Below are 18663 nucleotides of genomic sequence, written 5' to 3' on the forward strand. Positions count from 1 at the left end.
AAACAGTTGAAATACCTATAAAAAATCCAAAATAATTTTTTTAGTCAAAATAAAGAATTATATGCAGGGCAAAAAAAGTACAGGATTTCTTTGTTTAAAGCTAACACAGCTTTCCACAAGCAAACTCTACACTATGTAGGTGGGGAGACAGAGGAAGGAATAGGGCAATACGGATTGTGTTAGTCACTAATAGAATAAAAATATAGATCAGTACATTTGAAATGACCCTAGGTAAATACATAAACATATGTACATAGGTGATGGATGGATGGATGGACAGACATATTTATAATTGTCTGAAACAAAAAGAATATGAAAAATGTATTTCCTAAAATGATGATATATATACACTTGCCTGTGTGTGTGTGTGTGTGTGTGTGTGTGTGTGTCTTCCTATATATTTATTTTTTCTTCTGAAATCTTTTTTCATCATATTGGATATTTGTGATTACATCTTCTTTTTTCCATCTTTTCCCATTTAACTTAGAACTATAGTTAAGTGATTGGGAAAATATTTAGCTCCCACCTCTAACACTAAATGCTGAACAGAATGATACAAATTTCTTAGCACTTTCTTTAGTTTTCCAAATAAAGGAATGATTACTTACAAGTAATGCTCCAGCTCCCAGGCTTACTTGCCTGTCCTGGCACCAAAAGAATTTCTGAGAATAATATTTATGTTTGCAAATTTACAAATGTGGTATTTTCAAAAATGCCCGTCCCAACTTCCGTAATGTAAAACCCACACAAAGCATCAATGATGTCTGACCAGCTGTGTGATTAAATGTTACTCAGCAGGTGAATTAAATCCTCTTTGGATTTCTGTTTCTCAGGAGGGAACTCCTTAAGCTATAAAAAAAATTATTGCATAAGGAGAGAAGATAGAAGATGCTTCTTTTTTAAATATAAAATATACATGCCAAGGCATTGTTTTAATTTTTTTGTTTGACAACTATTTATAATCTTACCAAATTGTCATTTCCAATATATTACAGTGTAATTCACAATAGTGTAGATAGTTATTTTAAGATATTTATTTTGCTAACATAGTAATCATTTTATTTATTCCTATTTCAACATATATATTCATTTTAGGATCTATAATTTACTTTTCCCTTTTAACATAGATTTAATTGCCTTTCCCTCATGGATTTTTTTTCTATTTTTATTTTGTATTTAACTTCGATGAAGAGTAACTGAATCAGAAATTTTGCCAATATTCTTTCAAAATCAAAGCCAAGATATAATTTAAAGTCTGGTAAAATATAGATTCTTCTAGAAACCTAGCACTTCTTACCCATTTTCAGTGACTGTGTGTCTCTATGTCAGACCAGATGAAAAGGGAATCAAATTTTCTGATCAACACCATCCAAGTTGGAAACTAACCATAGTTTTTGGGGGTCATAGCATCACCCCAGGAAGAATTCTGAACTCTCAACAATTTTGTTTTACGCTGAAGAACAACAGACACAGTATAAATAAAGCCAGAGTCAGCATGCTAAGGACTGCACTACTGATGAGGAAGACAGTGACAAACATCTGTGCCTCTGGAACTGTACAGAAGCTGTACTGAAGGTGAATCAAAGCTCCTAGAGAAGCCAAGAATAAAAAGTCTTTACTGGAAATGAGACTGGAGTAAATAAGAAGAAAATACAGACACAAATAGGTTCTAAAAAACCATACATTTACCAAAAGAATATGGTACATGGTACCACTGGTACTTTGGTTGAGGGATAAGGACTCAGGTCTACTTTTGTCTTGGAAGGTGTATCCAGGTTGTTAGGGGAAGACTGTGAAAACTTTTCAAACCCCAGAGGCTACCACCTGGTCATGCTGATTTATGCATTAGAAGAAACTAAGAAAGACCTCTAGTGGTTATGATTTTAATATCTTGATCTGACAAATTTAGGCACAGGCACTGGCAATGTTCTTTCTTCTGCCAATGTGAATAGAAATAGAATAAAAGATGGCACAGAAAGTAATACGGTAGAGGGATGATGGTGTCAAAGAACCAAATTTGAAGTTTTGGACCACGTCCTAAGATTTTGAACTCTTAGTTAAAGATTTAACTCATAAGCTCAAAGAAAGAAAAGTAATCTGAGGGTAGCTATGCTAGAGGCCTCTAAATGAAATATGGTATGGAGGAAGAAAACTATCTAAACAAAACTATGAACGTGTTCGCTTGGTTCCATCAGGAATGATGAAGAACAAAGGAGAAATTCTTAGTAACTCAAAGAGGAGAATATTGGTTAAGGGGGTGTTGTTTGTATTGTATAACAATCTGAAAAGCTAGGGTTATAAGATAAAATTCAGATATGATGGATCAGTCAGTGTGACTGCATTAATAACCCCTAACCATGAATCAAACTGAATATCCAAGTAGTCATTTTTTCAAATGTGTTACTAGCAGAGACAATATAAACATGGAGACCCCAAAGCACAAAGACAACAACACATCCAAAAACATTTGAATAAAGCTAACAGAAACCAAACAAAATTATTTTATTCCAGAAGTCTGTTTGTTTATTTATTTGAGAGAGAGAAAACAAGCAAGAGGGGGAGTGGGGGAGAGGCAGAGGGAGAGAGAGACTTAAGCAGGCTCCACACTGGGTGTGGTGGGGCTCAATCTCATGACCCTGACATCATGACCTGAGCCAAAATCAAGAGTTGGATGCTTAACCGACTGAGACACCCAGGTGCCCCTATTCCAGAAATCCTTAAAGTATGTTTTCCTTGGATACCTTGATTATTCAGTCAAATCACAAAAGTAGCATGGAGAAAAGCTTGGTAGTAATGGAAGATTTCACATTTTCAGGTACCTTTTAGAAAATTCATTCTGCTCTTTATCAGACAGTTTGACAGTTCTGTGTACAGTATTAATGCCTATAATGTAGGAGCAGGATTTGCAAACTAAAATGTCTACTCAGTGCATCAGATTATAGGCAGAGTTTAAAATAACAGGAAGTGATATAGATTAAAATGAGTGAATGAGCATTTATTCTTCCATTTAAAGCATTCATATTTAATTTTTAAGTACTATGCTGGAAAGGTAAAACATATATATGAGCCAAGTCTACCTGAAGGTATCAACTGAATTTGGGGAGAGTATCCTAGCAGAGGAAGTATTCCTTCTAGCAGACATGGGATCTGGTTTTAGTTTCTCTTTCTCCTTTTATTTTCACTTACTCTCTTCCCATAGTACAAATCCCAAGATGAAAAGATGTAAAAACAGGTTTGATAATCTTGTTGAGGGGCATAGAGACAACAGGACCAGTAAAAACTTCTGCTGACTTTGTAGAACATAGATCCAGGGTGTGATAGTTGTCTATCAAGACATAGCAGCCCAATGACCACAGCCTTTTTTCTCGATGCATACATCTAGAGATGCAAGGCATCCCTGATATTTCAATTAATATTTAAACATGCTATGTCCAATCTGTATTTAAAGTCATCACTTGATCCTGCCATCTTCCTTAGATGTTAACTTATCTTTCCCTTACCTCTAATATCCAAGCTTAAATGAGTTGTCCACAGTTACTATTTTCACATTCTCATCTGTCAGTCACTTTATAACCTACCACAGCCTGACTTCCACACAAACTACTAAAATTCTAGAATCAATTTTAGTCTTAACCAACATAGAAGATTGGTTAAGACAATGAAGGATAGATGTTATCCCAGCAATTCAAAAGGATAGTAACACACTCAGGAGAGTATTTATTATGATGTGAACTTAAGGAAGAAGCAGTATATCTGAAACAGAAGACCTCTTCCTAAAAAATATAATTTGAAAGATTTTGGTACCAAAGTTGTATGTATAACAAATGATAGATATAAGCAAATTAATAAAAGTAAGGTTTGCCTTATGTGATCAGTAAGTACACATAAGTGGAACTATTCAAAAATTCACTTTTGCTTTTGCTTGCTTAAAGAGAAAGATTTTACCCAGAAAAGAAGCATAACAAGAGGGAATTGAAACCCAACAGGGTTGAGATTTTGAGGGAAAAAAGAACACAGAGATAATCCAAAATCATTTCTGTCTTCCTACTTTGAGTGAATAAGCATATGTTGAGCCATTCTTTCTTGTAGAGTACCAACCATGAACTTTAGTAAAATGGCTAAAGCATAACTGTTGGCATCAAAGAACTTTCAATTTATTAAAATAAAGCACATAAGCACATACAACCTTTTATTTAAAACAAAACAAAACAAAACCTTCAGCATGTTCCTGACCCAGAAAAATTTTACCTGCTGCATTGTCTATCCTACCAGGATAGCTAGGGATAGGAGTTTTGAACCCCACAATCTAAAATTATACATCGGTTATTGGAATCCTGACTGGCTTGCCTTTTAATTCTATCTGAAGGCATTAACCTATTTTGAAGCAAAGCAAATTAAACTGTGTTAAAAATAACTATGTCAGATGACACTTGTTTGTTTTTCTGACAAAGTTACTCAGTTACAGAACAGGAAAGGCAGTGGGTGAGCTGTGACTCATGGCATCCCTGTGGACAAGATGTCAAAATGGGGTCTGGGTGATGGAAAAATTCGGTGGGGTTTATAACTGGTTGAATAATCCTCCTATTATAGTGCTAACAAGTAGAGTGATGCCACCTTGGATCAAGGTCCCTGGTGGCATAATTAGGACTCCTCTGTCTTTAGTCAATACAACCCCAGTCACTTAACGTGAATATTTCAATAGCACAGGTATCCGATTTATGGATTACTGATATGGACAGAAAACACAAATAAAAAAAAAAAAATAGAGTTGTTCTAAAAACTATCTCAAAAATATCTCTCCATATGATCTTAATACATTCTTTGATTTACTACCTGGGAAACACCAGGTCTCCCAGGTCTTCAGAGAACCCCAATTATAATGACTATAAAGAAAAAAAAGAACAGAACACACATGACCATCCTAGCTGATGTTAACAGTGAATGATAAGGATAAAGAACAGAGGCCATTGACAGACATTGTAAGAGAGGTGAACAGAAATCAAAGACGAAGAGATTTTCAAGTATGGAGAATTGATCCAATAAAACCAAATGCGACGAAGCTATGAAAAACAAAAACAGTAAAAACAAAAAAATATATTAAATTTGAACAGGCAGTGTCCCCAATTTTGAATGTATAAAATACATGTATCACTGAGTAAAAATAGATTGATAGATGATAGATAGAAAGATAGATAGATAGATAGATAGATAGATAGATAGATAGATAGATAGAAGCTACTTTTGAGAATTGCCTTAAGTGCACATGAAAAGCAATACATTCCCAAGAAATTTTTTGCCTCCTAAATTGCAGTTCTCTTTCCTTTATGGTCATCTGACAGATTGTATTTTAGTTGCCCGAACTCACTGACCTACTATAATTAGCGTAATGAAGAAAATACCTTCATAATGACAAAAACAACATCAATATTGCACCAAAAATGTTCAGCAAGCACCCTTCTACACATGAAATTTGGGTGGCTTGTGCTGGCCTTTATCCAAAAATTTAGATTGTTCCTAGATGCTCTGGAGCCAACAGATACAATAGAAATTCCCAAAGTATCAATTACAGATGACTCATGCTCTTCATGGTGAAAGGGCCTTTCTTTGAATAAAAAACTATTTAGCTTCCATTATGAGTGCATTTTTTACACTTTATGAGCCAGGCCCTGTGTCTAGGTGCATTTTTCAGAGAGCTAACAGACTAACAGATACAGAGCAATTAAGTAACCATTTGTAAACTCAAAGTGTGTTTAAATCCAAGTGAATGCTATGGTTTAATACTAAAGAGAGGTCAGTTGAAAGAAAAGATGAAGCCACCAATGGGCACCAGATTGCAGTCTTCATCTCTGTGGAGTTAGAGCTCCCTTTTTAAATACAAGAACAGGGACCTCTATTGGATAAATGGAGAGGTATAGACCTTGCAATATGGGTTTTGGCTAGAAATTCCTATAGACTTGTATTTCAAGGGACAACATGAAATAAATTATGTTGAAAGGAATCTAAGGGCCAAGCAACATAGAGATATTTGCCGTCATAGTTCAGATGAACAGATAGCTCCAACCAGTACTATTCATAGATCCGAGTATATAAGGGTCCTTTAGATTCCTTGGCCAGGGTCTTAGGAAGCCTCACACTTTGCAGCACCTTCCTTGGAATTTTCTATTATCCCTCTCTGGTACCTGGGAGAGTCTAGGGCTGGCTGTGCTATCGGGGCAGGACACTCTTAGCCAAGAAGCCAAGATTTGGACCTGTGTGGGTCTAATCACTGAAAGCACTGATTATTTTATTTTATTTTTTTTAATTATTATTATTTTTTTTTTACCTTTCAGACCCTGGGGCAAACCAGGGAGGCAGTGCCATCTGGGCACGGTGCCTGATCCAAGCAAACCATGTGGATTTGGGTCCCTCTTTCTCCCCTTCAGAATGTACCTTGACCCTCTTTCCCGTGCTTGGGGTCAACCAGATATCCCAGGAAGCCCAGAGACTTACACCCATGAGGTTGTTCTGGGCCAGTGGCCCAACTTTGGTTGCAGGAGGGTGATCTGACAAGTGAATCACTCACTCCTGCTGTCTGGAATGCTATTGTATGATGTTGGACCACTAGATTGTTGTCCTGCTGATTTGGGGTTAACTCAAAATGTTTACATAGAAAATGAAGTGGAGGGCGCCTGGGTGGCTCAGTTGGTTAAGCGACTGCCTTCGGCTCAGGTCATGATCCTGGAGTCCTGGGATCGAGTCCCGCATCGGGCTCCTTGCTCAGGCAGGGAGTCTGCTTCTCCCTCTGACCCTCTTGGATCTCGTGCTCTCTCTCTCTCTATCTCATTCTCTCTCTCAAATAAATAAATAAAATCTTTTAAAAAAAAAGAAAAAAAAGAAAATGAGGTGGAAAAAATATTTGAGTGGGACCCTCACATCTTAGGAGTGGTCCTGTGTCCAACAACTTCAACTCCTACAAGACCTCACCAGTGTAAATGTGCTTAGTGATACCCTAGAGAACTTCACTGAAGGCAAGAATTTTGACTTGGGCATTTGCATGCACAACTACTGGGTGGCCACTGCCAAGTGATAAGCAATTTATTATCTGAGTAATCCAGTCAATCATGAAACTCAAGCCTTCAATGTCTGAGTGCCTCATGCCATGAGAGGGTGGAGAGTTAATGATGCTCTCTTAACATTCCTTTTTTTTAAAAAAAAAAAAGATTTTATTTATTTGTCAGAGAGAGAGAGAGGGAAAGAGAGGCAGAGGGCAAGCACAAGCAGGGGGAGCAGCAGGCAGAAGGAGAAGCAGGCTCCCCGCATAGCAAGGAGCTCAAGGCGGGACTCCATCCCAGGACCCCAGGATCATGACCTGAGCCAAAGGTGGCCACTTAACCTACTGAGCCATTCAGGCATCCCTCTCTTCACATTCCTAATGAATCTCCCATAGAGTGAGTAACCCCTAGCTTCCACAGGCTAGCGTTTCATATCAGGGTCACTCTTGCCATTTTAAGGATAGGCTAAAGGATTTTCTACTCATTAAAGAATTTAGAATCCTTGTTCCCTGCCCAATATGTATCAGTTGCCCTTTGCAATCACTGTGACATTTGAAAACGTGCCTCCCTCCCCAATCAACATATGCAAATATTAATTTCCTTCTGGAGATTGGTACTGTCTCCAGTTTAGAACCATCAGTATAGAGAGAGCTGTCCAACAGAAATATAATTCAAGCCACAAATGTGAGTCACATATATAATTTTTAATTTTCTAATAGCTACATTAAGAAAAGTAAAAAAAAGACCATTGAGTTAAGTTTTAATATTTTATTTAAGTCAGAATATTTCAACATGTAATCAACATAAAATTATTAGATATCTTATATTCTTTTGCATTCTGTTTTCAAAAGCATATGTGTATTTTATACTTCCAACACTTAATTTGGACCAGCCACATTTCAAGTGCTTCATAGCGCTGTATGACTAGTGAATAAAATGTTAGTATAGATACACAGACAGATATTCCTAAAGTCCACATAGCCATATGAACCCACTACCACCTGGACAAGAATAAGGCAGACACTCTCCAGAGTCAGAGGATCATCCATAGAGTAAGAGTTCATCAGCTGGTTTGGCTGAGATCATTATTACCAATAGCTGGAACCTGAACTTTGCTGGATCAGTTCTATGAAAGAAGGTTCTCATCCAGAAATATTTTAATCGGGCTTAAAAAATGCACCTGATTAGACTTTTGCTCCTGCTTAAGGGTACTGTCCTACATGTGATCCTTAAAAATAATTTTACCTACTATGGCCATAAATGTTATTTTGAAACAGGATATAGCTGTAATTCTCTATTAAATGCTCTATTCAAAGGACATTAGATTTTGAAGTAGCCAGAGTATTTCCAAGCTCCTCATGCTTTTTATTTTTATAGTTTTATTTATGAGAAACAAATTCTAATATCTTTTTTTTCTGGGTCTAGATTTGACTCACCGTATTCTTCCAGAGCTGTCTTTGTTTTCCTCCCAGAGCAATCATTTATTTAAAAATGTTAGTTTTGCTAATTAAAATGTTGGGTTCTTGAAAAAAAACTGAAATCATAATTTAGATGTTCTTCTTTGCTGAGAAAAAATAGAAAGCCTGATTCATACAACCACTCAGTGGTCGAAATGTCTTGTTTATTGAATGGGTCTACCTCATCAATCTCTATGTCCCCATCTGGACTGATCAAGAATTTTGTAACTTTTAAGTGAATCATTCATTTCCATTTCCATTTCAAGAGAACAATTTTATTGTTACTTGCAGACTGTGAATAATAAGTTATGGATATACAGTAAGGCAAGTACACTGATGAGAGAAATAAAATGAAAATACCCACTCACTGTGCATAAATGGAAAATCTCACATTTAAAAATGACCCCCAAGAGTCCTTCATTCAGCTAGTGGATGATTTTCCTAATGGTGCCCACAATGAAATTCTTTCATAATAAAAATTAAGTATTAATTACACATGTGCATAATAATAAAATAAATTTTGGTACTCAGCTTCAAAATTACTGACTAGATCTAGACAACAGTCACTGTGTTTTCAGTTAAAGAGGATTTTGTTACAATTATACAGTTCAGTAAGAGAGTTACTAGGCTATGAGATTAATATTTATGCCAATGCTGCAGAATTTATAGCATCAAGTATTATAGATTGTTTGCTAAAATAAATTATGAAAAGCATTAACAACAAAATTTGTCACTGGTGCTTTAATAAGATATCTCATTTCACTAGAAAAACCATAACCTGGCCAAGCCCTGCAAATGTGAAGTCGGGAAATTACAACGACAGAATAGTAAAAATTGGCTTTAGTAATTTTATTTATTGATATATTGGTGATGTGTGTGTGTGTGTGTGTGTGTGTGTGTGTGTGTGTCTAGTCTTTGTAAGGGTTAGTATTAGCTTGAGTCTTTCTGCCTAATCTTGAGCTTAACTGGAATTTAAATCCCTTACACTTAAAAAATATGCATACCTTAACCCACTTAAAAATAGTGAACATTTTTTCATGTACTTTGGCTTCATGTTTTTTTGCATATAGTAAATATGAGAGAAAACAGAGCCCAGGATTAAGTTCTCATTTTTCAATCGTAACAAGAATTTATTAATTAATTATATGTTTATGGATCCTGAATGAAATAACTGCATTGTAAAATGTGTACTTCTGTGTTTGATTCCCAACATACTTTTTTTTTCTTCTTCCTTTCCCTGCAATGTTATGTATATTGCATATTTTCGAGAGCCAATAAAAATGACACTACAGTAAATAATCTATGGCCTGCTGAGTAAAAGCAGTTCTTACTAAGATCTTTTGAAGACATGATTTTTTCCAGATGTCATTATAAAATTTACAAAACAAAAGAAAACCTGCCAGAACATAAGAAGTTCTGGAAGTAGGGCTTATACCAAAGGTTATAGTAGTCAGCCAGGTGAGGAAAAGATGATTCCAAAAGCAGGATATGAAAGATCTTTAGAAATCAGCAAATGCCTCTACATTCCCTTGGCTTGGAATTGAAGACATGCACCGGATTGGGTTCATTGGGCTATCATGTATCCCATTATATATAAAATATGTCACATTTTTCAAATGTTGAAAAAAACCTCACTCACTACACCCATACTTGCTCTTGTTTTTCGTAAGAAGAAGAAAGGACCTTGAAGCTTGCAGACCGTACTTATCCATGTATTTATTATGTATTATGTTGCTGCTGGGTGCAGTTGAATAGGAGGCTAATAGGGTACCTTGTCTTTTCATTCTCTCAGTGTATGTCCATTTGTGTACCCATGCCATTTTACACATGTTGGGTTGGAAATATAAAGACTATCTGAGAAAGAAAAAAGAATATGTGGTTACTGAACCTGTTGATCATCTAACTTTTAAATTGACACAATGTATCCAACCTAATATGAATAGTTACTTCTTCACAGGAGGCTTTATGGAGACTGAGGCTGCCGCTCAGGAGTCCCTGGGGCTAGGCAAACTTGGAACTCAAGCTGAGAAGGATAGAAGACTGAAGAAAAAGTAGGTTTGGAGATTTTCTTCTTCCTTTTTCTAGCTTTTACTGACTATTATTTGTGGGGAATTAAAAAGACAGTAGTTGAAAGCAATAGACCAAGGCCACTGTTGTCCTAGGATTCCCTAAAACTACTCAGTGCTGGGATTTCCTGCTTCTACTCAGCTACAGTTTGAAATAGGTATACAAATCTTCGGCCTATAATAGAAATAAACAGTTTATTCTAAGAGACCAATGCATTTATTGCAAAACTCGTATATATTGAAAGTATTTAAATGTAGCCTCGTAAGTAATATAATAATCTATTTGATGTTAAATCCAGTACTGAATTGGTATGATAAAATGAGAACCTATACCATCCAACTTTGTGTTTCCTCTTACAACAATTAAAGTACCTCCTCTTAAATTGGAGTATTTAAAAGGAGAATATTTCTCTGACTGATTGAACATAAACTTATTTTAGACCCGGGGCAGATTGTTTTGCATCTGTCAGGAAACTGATAGTGTATCTTTTCATTCACATATAATATGGAACATTTAAATGACTTGCAAAATTGGCAAATTTTGAGTCTCAGCAGCTGTTAGAAAGCTAGTGGGTCTATAAATAACATATTTTTAAAATACAAAATAGCATTTTCAGGGATGAAATAATACCTATAAAACATGTTCTTTAAAAGCCAAAGGATTTCTCTATTCCAGAATATATTGGTTGGTTACTCCTTTACCTCTCCTCCCTCTCAAATATTTGTTTGTAGTTTTCATGTTTACCTTCTTTCCTATGAAATAATATTCATTGCTCTAGTTACCATTTTTATAAGAGATATGCTCATATGGTTATAGTATTTGGGATAATCAGTTGACTTCATATTTTGCTTTCTCATTTGCTTTACAGATGTTTACTAATAATGAGAAAATACAGACTTGCAAGTTGTAGAAGAGCTCATTGGCCTAATTATTTCATTAATTTTCTACTTATTAAAATTATATATGTATATATATGTATCCAAATTTAATAGAAGCACTGTGCAGAAATAAAGAAGTGACCTTGAGAGCATTATTTCTTGAATACAACCAAATGCTCAGTTGCATTCAGTGCAATAAATATTTCTTCTTTCATTACAGATCACTCAAAAATATAACTAAATATTATCACAATCTGTTCAAACTCTCTTAATTTTATTTATTACTATAAGGAATGCTTTATTCAATTTTATGGCTATTTAATGAGAAAAAAATTCTTCTAAAAATCTGTTTTGATAGATTCTTTAGAATTTATTTCAAGTCTAAAGAACTAATTTTATTTATTTAAAATTATTTTAAGTCTAAAGGAATAAGAGTAATTAAAACCCAGGCTGGCTAATAAACTTGGTTTATTTCACTTAAAAGTTAATTTTCATTTTTTCTATAATGAAATATTTATATATAATGGCAATTTGACCAGTTTTCACATTGTATAGAAGGGTGATATTGAGGCAAATAATATATTTCATTGGTTTATTTATGGAACCAAGTTAAATGTCTTTTTTAACAGTTACTAAAGTTAAACATTTCCAATTATGCAGTGATTTTAAGACTAATATATTTAAAATTTATTATTAATTTTAAACACTGTTGGATTAACTTAATTTTATGGAGTTATTTCTCAAATCCTAACTACCCTCATAGTCAGAAACCAATTTTAGTTCTAGATTTGGTTTGAAGATTTTACTATACTTGACTTTTGAGTTTTATTTTGCAAAATGTTTTGGCAAAATATAATTTTAAAATGTATTAAATAAAACATTTGTCTTTAATATTAAGAAGAATATTAAGAACATTCTGTAATATAATAAAGGATAACATTTCTCAGTACAATTATTTCCTATAGGATAATGGTATTTGGGTTAAAAAGAATCCAACAAGGCAAGACAGAGTTGATTAATGGAAGAATAGAAGTATTTCTGTTATTATTGATTATTCCATAGCAGGTACTTCAGGAGTATAAATATGTAACCAGTATTTATGAGACATATATAAGTGCTAACCCTTATTCAGGACTTGAATGACACTGCGCCTTGGTTTCTGGATTACCAAAGAGTGAAGTGTCTTCATGTAATGAGTTTTATAAGATAGAAAAGATCAATTATTTCATGTTTATTGGTCTTTCAAGATGGATAAGAAATTCAGGTACATTTTCCTGAAAAATAAACCAAGGCAAAAATGGAACAATTTCTTTGAAAATATTGAACACTATCAGTTTATGTGCATAGTTGGAATGACTGTAGCTTCCTCACAGTTGTTGCTGTATGTTCTATCCACTGACCAAGCCAAATGATGTTTCCAGGACAAAGTACTTAGCTTAGACCTATGTTCACTGCCCCAAAATTTATATCAGAGCTTCATTAGTCTCAGTGGGAATAAGCAGAGCTGAAGAAAAATAAAAATCTTCGTTTCAACTTTACTAGTATATCAGGTATCTACAGTTGACAATCTGTGGATTGAAATTTAATTGAGAGAAATCCTATCTCAAGAAGTTAGTTATGACACATTTTTTAAAAACCATATGTGGGAGATACTTTCAGAGAACAGCACTCAAGATATTCCACAAATTCTTGCAAAGTTCAGAAATTTGTAATGTTGGCAGTCCCAAACAAAGGTCTAATTTGAGGCACATTTCCCATCCAACAAATTAAGCACACGCAGGTTAGAACAGCTTACTGGGTCTGGGTCCCTACTTCATTCTACTTTTACTTTGCTTTGTGATGTAGGAATTTGTTTTTTCTTATATTTCTCGTTATTTTCCTATGATTAGACATAGGACTAGTACAATAGTGGATCTTCTAAAGCACCCACTGTTCAAGAAAATCTTGTTGACCTTTCCCTTCCTGAGTTGGATATTACCATGCAGGTGCTATTCAATCAGAGCACCATCTTATCTAGGCCTGAAGTCCATCTACTATTGTTCTGTCTGGTTTGCTTTTACTATGCCTTATCTTTGCTGTTCTTCCCTTTAAAGCTTTAATTACATTAATTATTCCAGTAGGTTTATATGGTATACGGTTAGTACCTACAATAACTGTGTCAAATTGAAACTCATCTAGTAATTCTTCAAGTACTTCACATTAATTTCTGGTCTTCCCCTCTAAAATTAAATAGTTTTTCTGTAGCCTCATGATACAGCTGTCCTAATCTTTAAGAACTGAGTCACGTATTTCTCAGTATGTTCTCTCCACTTTAAAATGGTGATTCTCATAGTTCTCTTGATGTGGGCTCCTGCTGGAATATCACAGCTCTCGGAGATCTTGTCCATCATCCTCTGTTTGATTTCAGTGGACTCCAGGCACCTTCTCTAACTTAACACATACTAAATGGCATCTCCATTTCTAAAATTCACATTATGAGCAACTAGCCCTGAGAATTTCACCTCTCCCCTTTTATACCTGTCACCCTGATCTTTAGGAACTTATTCCTCCTTCTTAGCTCTCCAGCCAATGTTTTAATCTAAGATCTACAGCTACTTGCTCAAGATGGCCAACTAAAGCCAACCACACAACTACGAAAAGTAATTGGGGCATGATAGAAGCTATTGCAAGGTCACAAACTTACATGGTCTGGCCCATCAGAATCTGAATTTCTTTTTTTGTTGTTTTGTCTGAGCATAATATTTTTATTGAAGTGTAATTAACATACAATGTTATATTAGTTTCAAGTGTACAACATATTGATTCAACAATTATGTAGATTATGCAGTGCTGAATTTCTAAATGTTCTTTAAGTCCCCAAATTTTCCTTAGGGTTTAGATGTGGGTCTTTTAGGACCCAATAACTAGAAACTCTGTTCTTCACCTAAGTTTAGAACGTATTTGATAATAGACAAAGGGGTCAGGCAGTTAGAGATCAAAATGTCAACTTTATTACCAATCTACCAATCTAGCTATTAGGGTATGACTTATGAATATGGCAAAAATGGGGGTTTCCCAAAACTGAAGCGCAGAATTAGAAAAACTTAACCTGACATGGAAAGAGCTGGATTGTCACAGATTTCCAAAGTGTGCAAGTATAATTCCCATCTCTCCTAAAAATAGCAATCTATAATATTATGATTCTGTAAATATGTCTCTCTAGAATCAAGGACTAGGAACTCACAAGGAAGGAAATGAAATTTTATGTCATTAGCATTTAAAAGAATTTTCAAAGTTTTAACATTTCAATGTTAAATGTATTAATATCTCATCATACTTCTTGCCTTTATTTTCCTGGAATATACATAGCTGACAATTTCCCATCACCATTTCTAGAAATGTGATGCTAGGGTGTATGGCAATCTCCCTGAGTTTTTAGAGAATCTGGAAATATATTTTACATATAAAATTAGTTGATAATTGCCAAAAGTGTAAAGCTATTGGTTCAAAGTGATTTTCTCTCAAAACTTTAAGAGTACTGGTCTTCTTGCTTCTAGTTATATCTAATATCAATTGATTGTCATTCTTTTGTATATAACATGTAGGGTTTATTTTCTCTCTCTCTCTCTGAGAGTTTTAAGAATTTCCTCTTTATCTTTGGGGTTCAGGAATGTAAGTATTCTATTCAAATATTTTTTGTTTCTTTTTTCTGCTTTATACTTGCAATCTGAAGTCTAGTTAGTCTGGCCTGTTTTACATGTATTGACTTAAAAATTGTTCACTTCTAGACTCAACTTTAATTCCAAGAAGCCCATTTTTAGAGACTTACAAGATTAAAGATGAAGTTGTCTGTTTCAGTAGTAATACACTGGTCTAACACTCTCATGACCGTCCCTGATAGGCAGTGAACATATTCAAATTGACAGAATACCCTGGGAATGGTTACTTATCTCTAGAAATATAAATTCTGAAATCTTCATCTTAATTTTTATCTGCAAATTTTCCTCCTGCATTTTTACACTACATAATTTTTTATTGAAACATGTGCATACTGAGGTCTTTTGTATCTTGAGACTTAAATTGAAAAATCCCATATAAATATTAATATACTAATTTATCATTTTCGATCTTTAGTTATAATATAGGTAATGTGTTATTATTGCTATGTTAGATATGCTATATTCTTCCAAGTGGATATCATTGCTAAATGAATATGAATTTGAAATCAATTTTTCAACATCATTAAAATGAAATTAACATTCCAACTCAGCTATCAGCAGCATCCTCCAGAGAAGTGGTTTTATCCTTGGAGCATGGCAGTCAGAGTCAATCACTACCAATGAATCTTTATGTTAGAACTTCAAAGACATAAAAGTGAAGCTCTATAGATTTAGTTAATTTATTTCCATTGCAATCCTAAGGGTCTTCCTCAGTGCATAATCTTTAATGTGTTTTGAGACTCTGCACTTTTAATCCTTGGCATTTGGAAGGCTCAGAGTTTGCATATCTCTAAGTAAAATAAATATCACTGAAAATATTCATAATGAAAGGTATCACATAAATTCCACAACATTCATTCATTCAATAAATATTTATTAAGTGTCTGTGTGCCAAGTTAAACTTATAAATGAGTTGTATTCCAGAGGTTAATTTGTAAGACGTGTGTTAGAAGCTTTGAATACATTTTGCCATCTAAGTATATATATGGAAGGTAAATGTCTTTGCTTCCTCCGCAAAAATCTATTTTGTAAACATGCTATAGGAATCGAATCTGACTAGACAAAGCAAAAGGGGGAATTCATGATAGGATATTAGAGTATCTCAAAGATTTCAGAAACAACAAGGGCAGGACAACTCCAAAATTTCAACAGTAAGAGATTATGAAATATTTCTCTAGAGTGTTTTCAAGAGCTCATATATTCTGTTTCACCCCATTCCAAATTTTCAATTCCTGGAGGGAAAGCATGTGATTGGCCCAGTGTGGAACCGATATTTGTACTTGGATCCATCAGTTATAGTCAAAGGTTCATTTAATACAGATAAGACCACAGGAGAACACTCCAGAGACTCAACTCAAAAGGATCTAATAAAGTAGAATATTCCAGAACCTAAACCTGACGTCCTCAATATTTCTCTGGGAAAATGTGTCCCAGTTTCCTACTCGAAATTTCACAAGCATGTCTTCTCTGCCTGCACTGAGATAGAGCTCTCTTTGCCTTGCCATCCGATCCTATGTACCCTGCCTAGCTCCAGCCGTGGACAATTGTAAAAATTCCCTAAACCTAATAATAATAATAATAATAATAATAATATCCAAAGACTAAAGGCCAAAATGCATTGAAATTTTTTAGGAAAAGAAAGATAAGAAAAATCAGAGTGTTTTTAAAAATATTTATATTAGATATATTCTGTCTATTTGTGGGAAAGAAAAGAACCCAGAATGAATAGGGTTGCTGTTTTGAGCTTACAGTGCAATATTAATAGATTAGAATAAGTAGATCAGAAGCCCTGTGTAGTCGCCATATTTTCTGCCCAGGAGAAACATTTTTGACATGGAAAGAGTAAAATAAGAATTAGTAGTAGGAAATTAAAACTTAAGATAGTTACATATACTAGAAGAATGACCTCCTTTTCTAAATAAATCCATACCATTTGTCTTCATTGAAATATATCCTGGATTAATGGAATATGCAAATGATAATTTTTCATTCATTCACTTAATGCCTATTATGTCCCAAGGACTGTGTTAGAAACTGATATTCAGATTACACAGTTCCATTTTTCAAAGTGCTTGTAGACAGACAGACACGAAAACAAATTATTGCACGTATTTCAGAGGCCATGATCACTTCTCTGAATCACTAGTTTTTGAACAGAATTTAAAAATAAAGGTGCTGCACACCTAAAACCACCTCATGTTCTTATTTGAAAGTTGTTCTGATTACCTCATTGTTAGATTCCAAAATAAATGTGTAACATTTATTAGATTATTTTTGATCAATAAGAAAGGAGATTATTGATGACCAAGAGTAAATGGAGTCCTTTAAGAATAAGCTAGACAGGTAGAGGAGGGAAAATGCTGTAAAAACAGCTTTATTGAGTTCAGCAAGGTATTTCTCTTACTTTGTAAATGGTATTTGTAAACATACCGGGTTGAAACTAACAAAATGGATTTATATCTGATGGGACCATTGTGATCTGAACAAAAAAACTGATGACATAGAAAGTGCCTGACTCAGCTCTTTCACAAGTGATTTAAATAAGGGTATCAGATTTGTGGAGGAATGAAGCTAGAAGGCATAGTTAAGGTTTTAGATAAATCATTTTATTTAAGGAAGACCTTTACATAGAGATCCAGATCGAAGAAGGTAAAGTTTAATAAGGATGTTTATATAATTCTCCATCCAGTTTCATGGCTACCCTTGCCGGTTACTTGTGTATAGGAGGCTATGATGTGTGTCTATGTATAGGGGGATCTAAACTGCAACTGCTAAGATAGCGGTTTCTGTAAAAAAAAAAAAAAAAAAAGGACACGTTAGCAATGTCTGGCAAGGAAGTTAATGATTTTCAGTATCCATAAAAGCAATTGATAGGACCAACATTCTGTGTGCTGCACAGATCACAAATCATAACTGGATATTGTGTTAATTTCTGGGAAATATACTTGAGGTGGATATATTCAAACCAGGATCTATTCCAAGGAACATGACCAGTATCTTCATGATTAGACTGTGGGCCAAAAGTCAGAGGTTGTTACAGATAAATTTGAGCTGAATCTAAGTGAGAACTGTTAGCAGTCACATATCTGAGAAGAAAGAATTAACCACCTGGAAAGAGAGTCGTTCCTCATGATTCTGTCGAATATAGACCTGCCAAGTATGTATATGTGGCAGAATTATTATATGGAGGATTCAAATTATATAAGACATTGACTTACATGCTCTTCAAATTGTCCCTACCCTGGAATTCTATTATTCTCCATATAATTCAGAGAACAGAACTCAGGAGAACCCAGGCTTTTTTATTTTACTTATTTTTTTTTTTAACATCGCAGTGCCTGGCATATTGGAAGTACTGAAAACATATTTTCTGAATAACTGAATGCATGAAAAGAAGCTGCACGGGGAAAGAACTCTAAAGAAAACCTAAGAAAAGAACAGATACTAGGGCAGTGATTTCTACTCAGATGACCAAACCAGGAAACTGGACTTCATCTTCACCCTTAGTCTTCTTGTCCTTATTCTTCCTCTA

At 34.6% G+C, this 18663-nt stretch overlaps 1 protein-coding gene across 38 annotated transcripts in view; it reads left to right on the plus strand.

Moving 5' to 3' along the window:
- Nucleotides 1-18663, plus strand: part of PPFIA2 (PTPRF interacting protein alpha 2) — a 465447-nt gene that overhangs the window by 394536 nt on the left and 52248 nt on the right. For all 38 annotated transcript variants that reach the window (XM_027592669.2, XM_027592670.2, XM_027592668.2 and 35 more), the window contains one exon: nucleotides 10446-10539. In XM_027592669.2, the coding sequence (XP_027448470.1) occupies nucleotides 10446-10539 (94 nt within the window). The remainder of the gene's footprint in view (nucleotides 1-10445; nucleotides 10540-18663) is intronic.

Source organism: Zalophus californianus, chromosome 9 (assembly GCF_009762305.2).
Source record: "Zalophus californianus isolate mZalCal1 chromosome 9, mZalCal1.pri.v2, whole genome shotgun sequence".
Lineage (NCBI taxonomy): Eukaryota > Metazoa > Chordata > Mammalia > Carnivora > Otariidae > Zalophus > Zalophus californianus.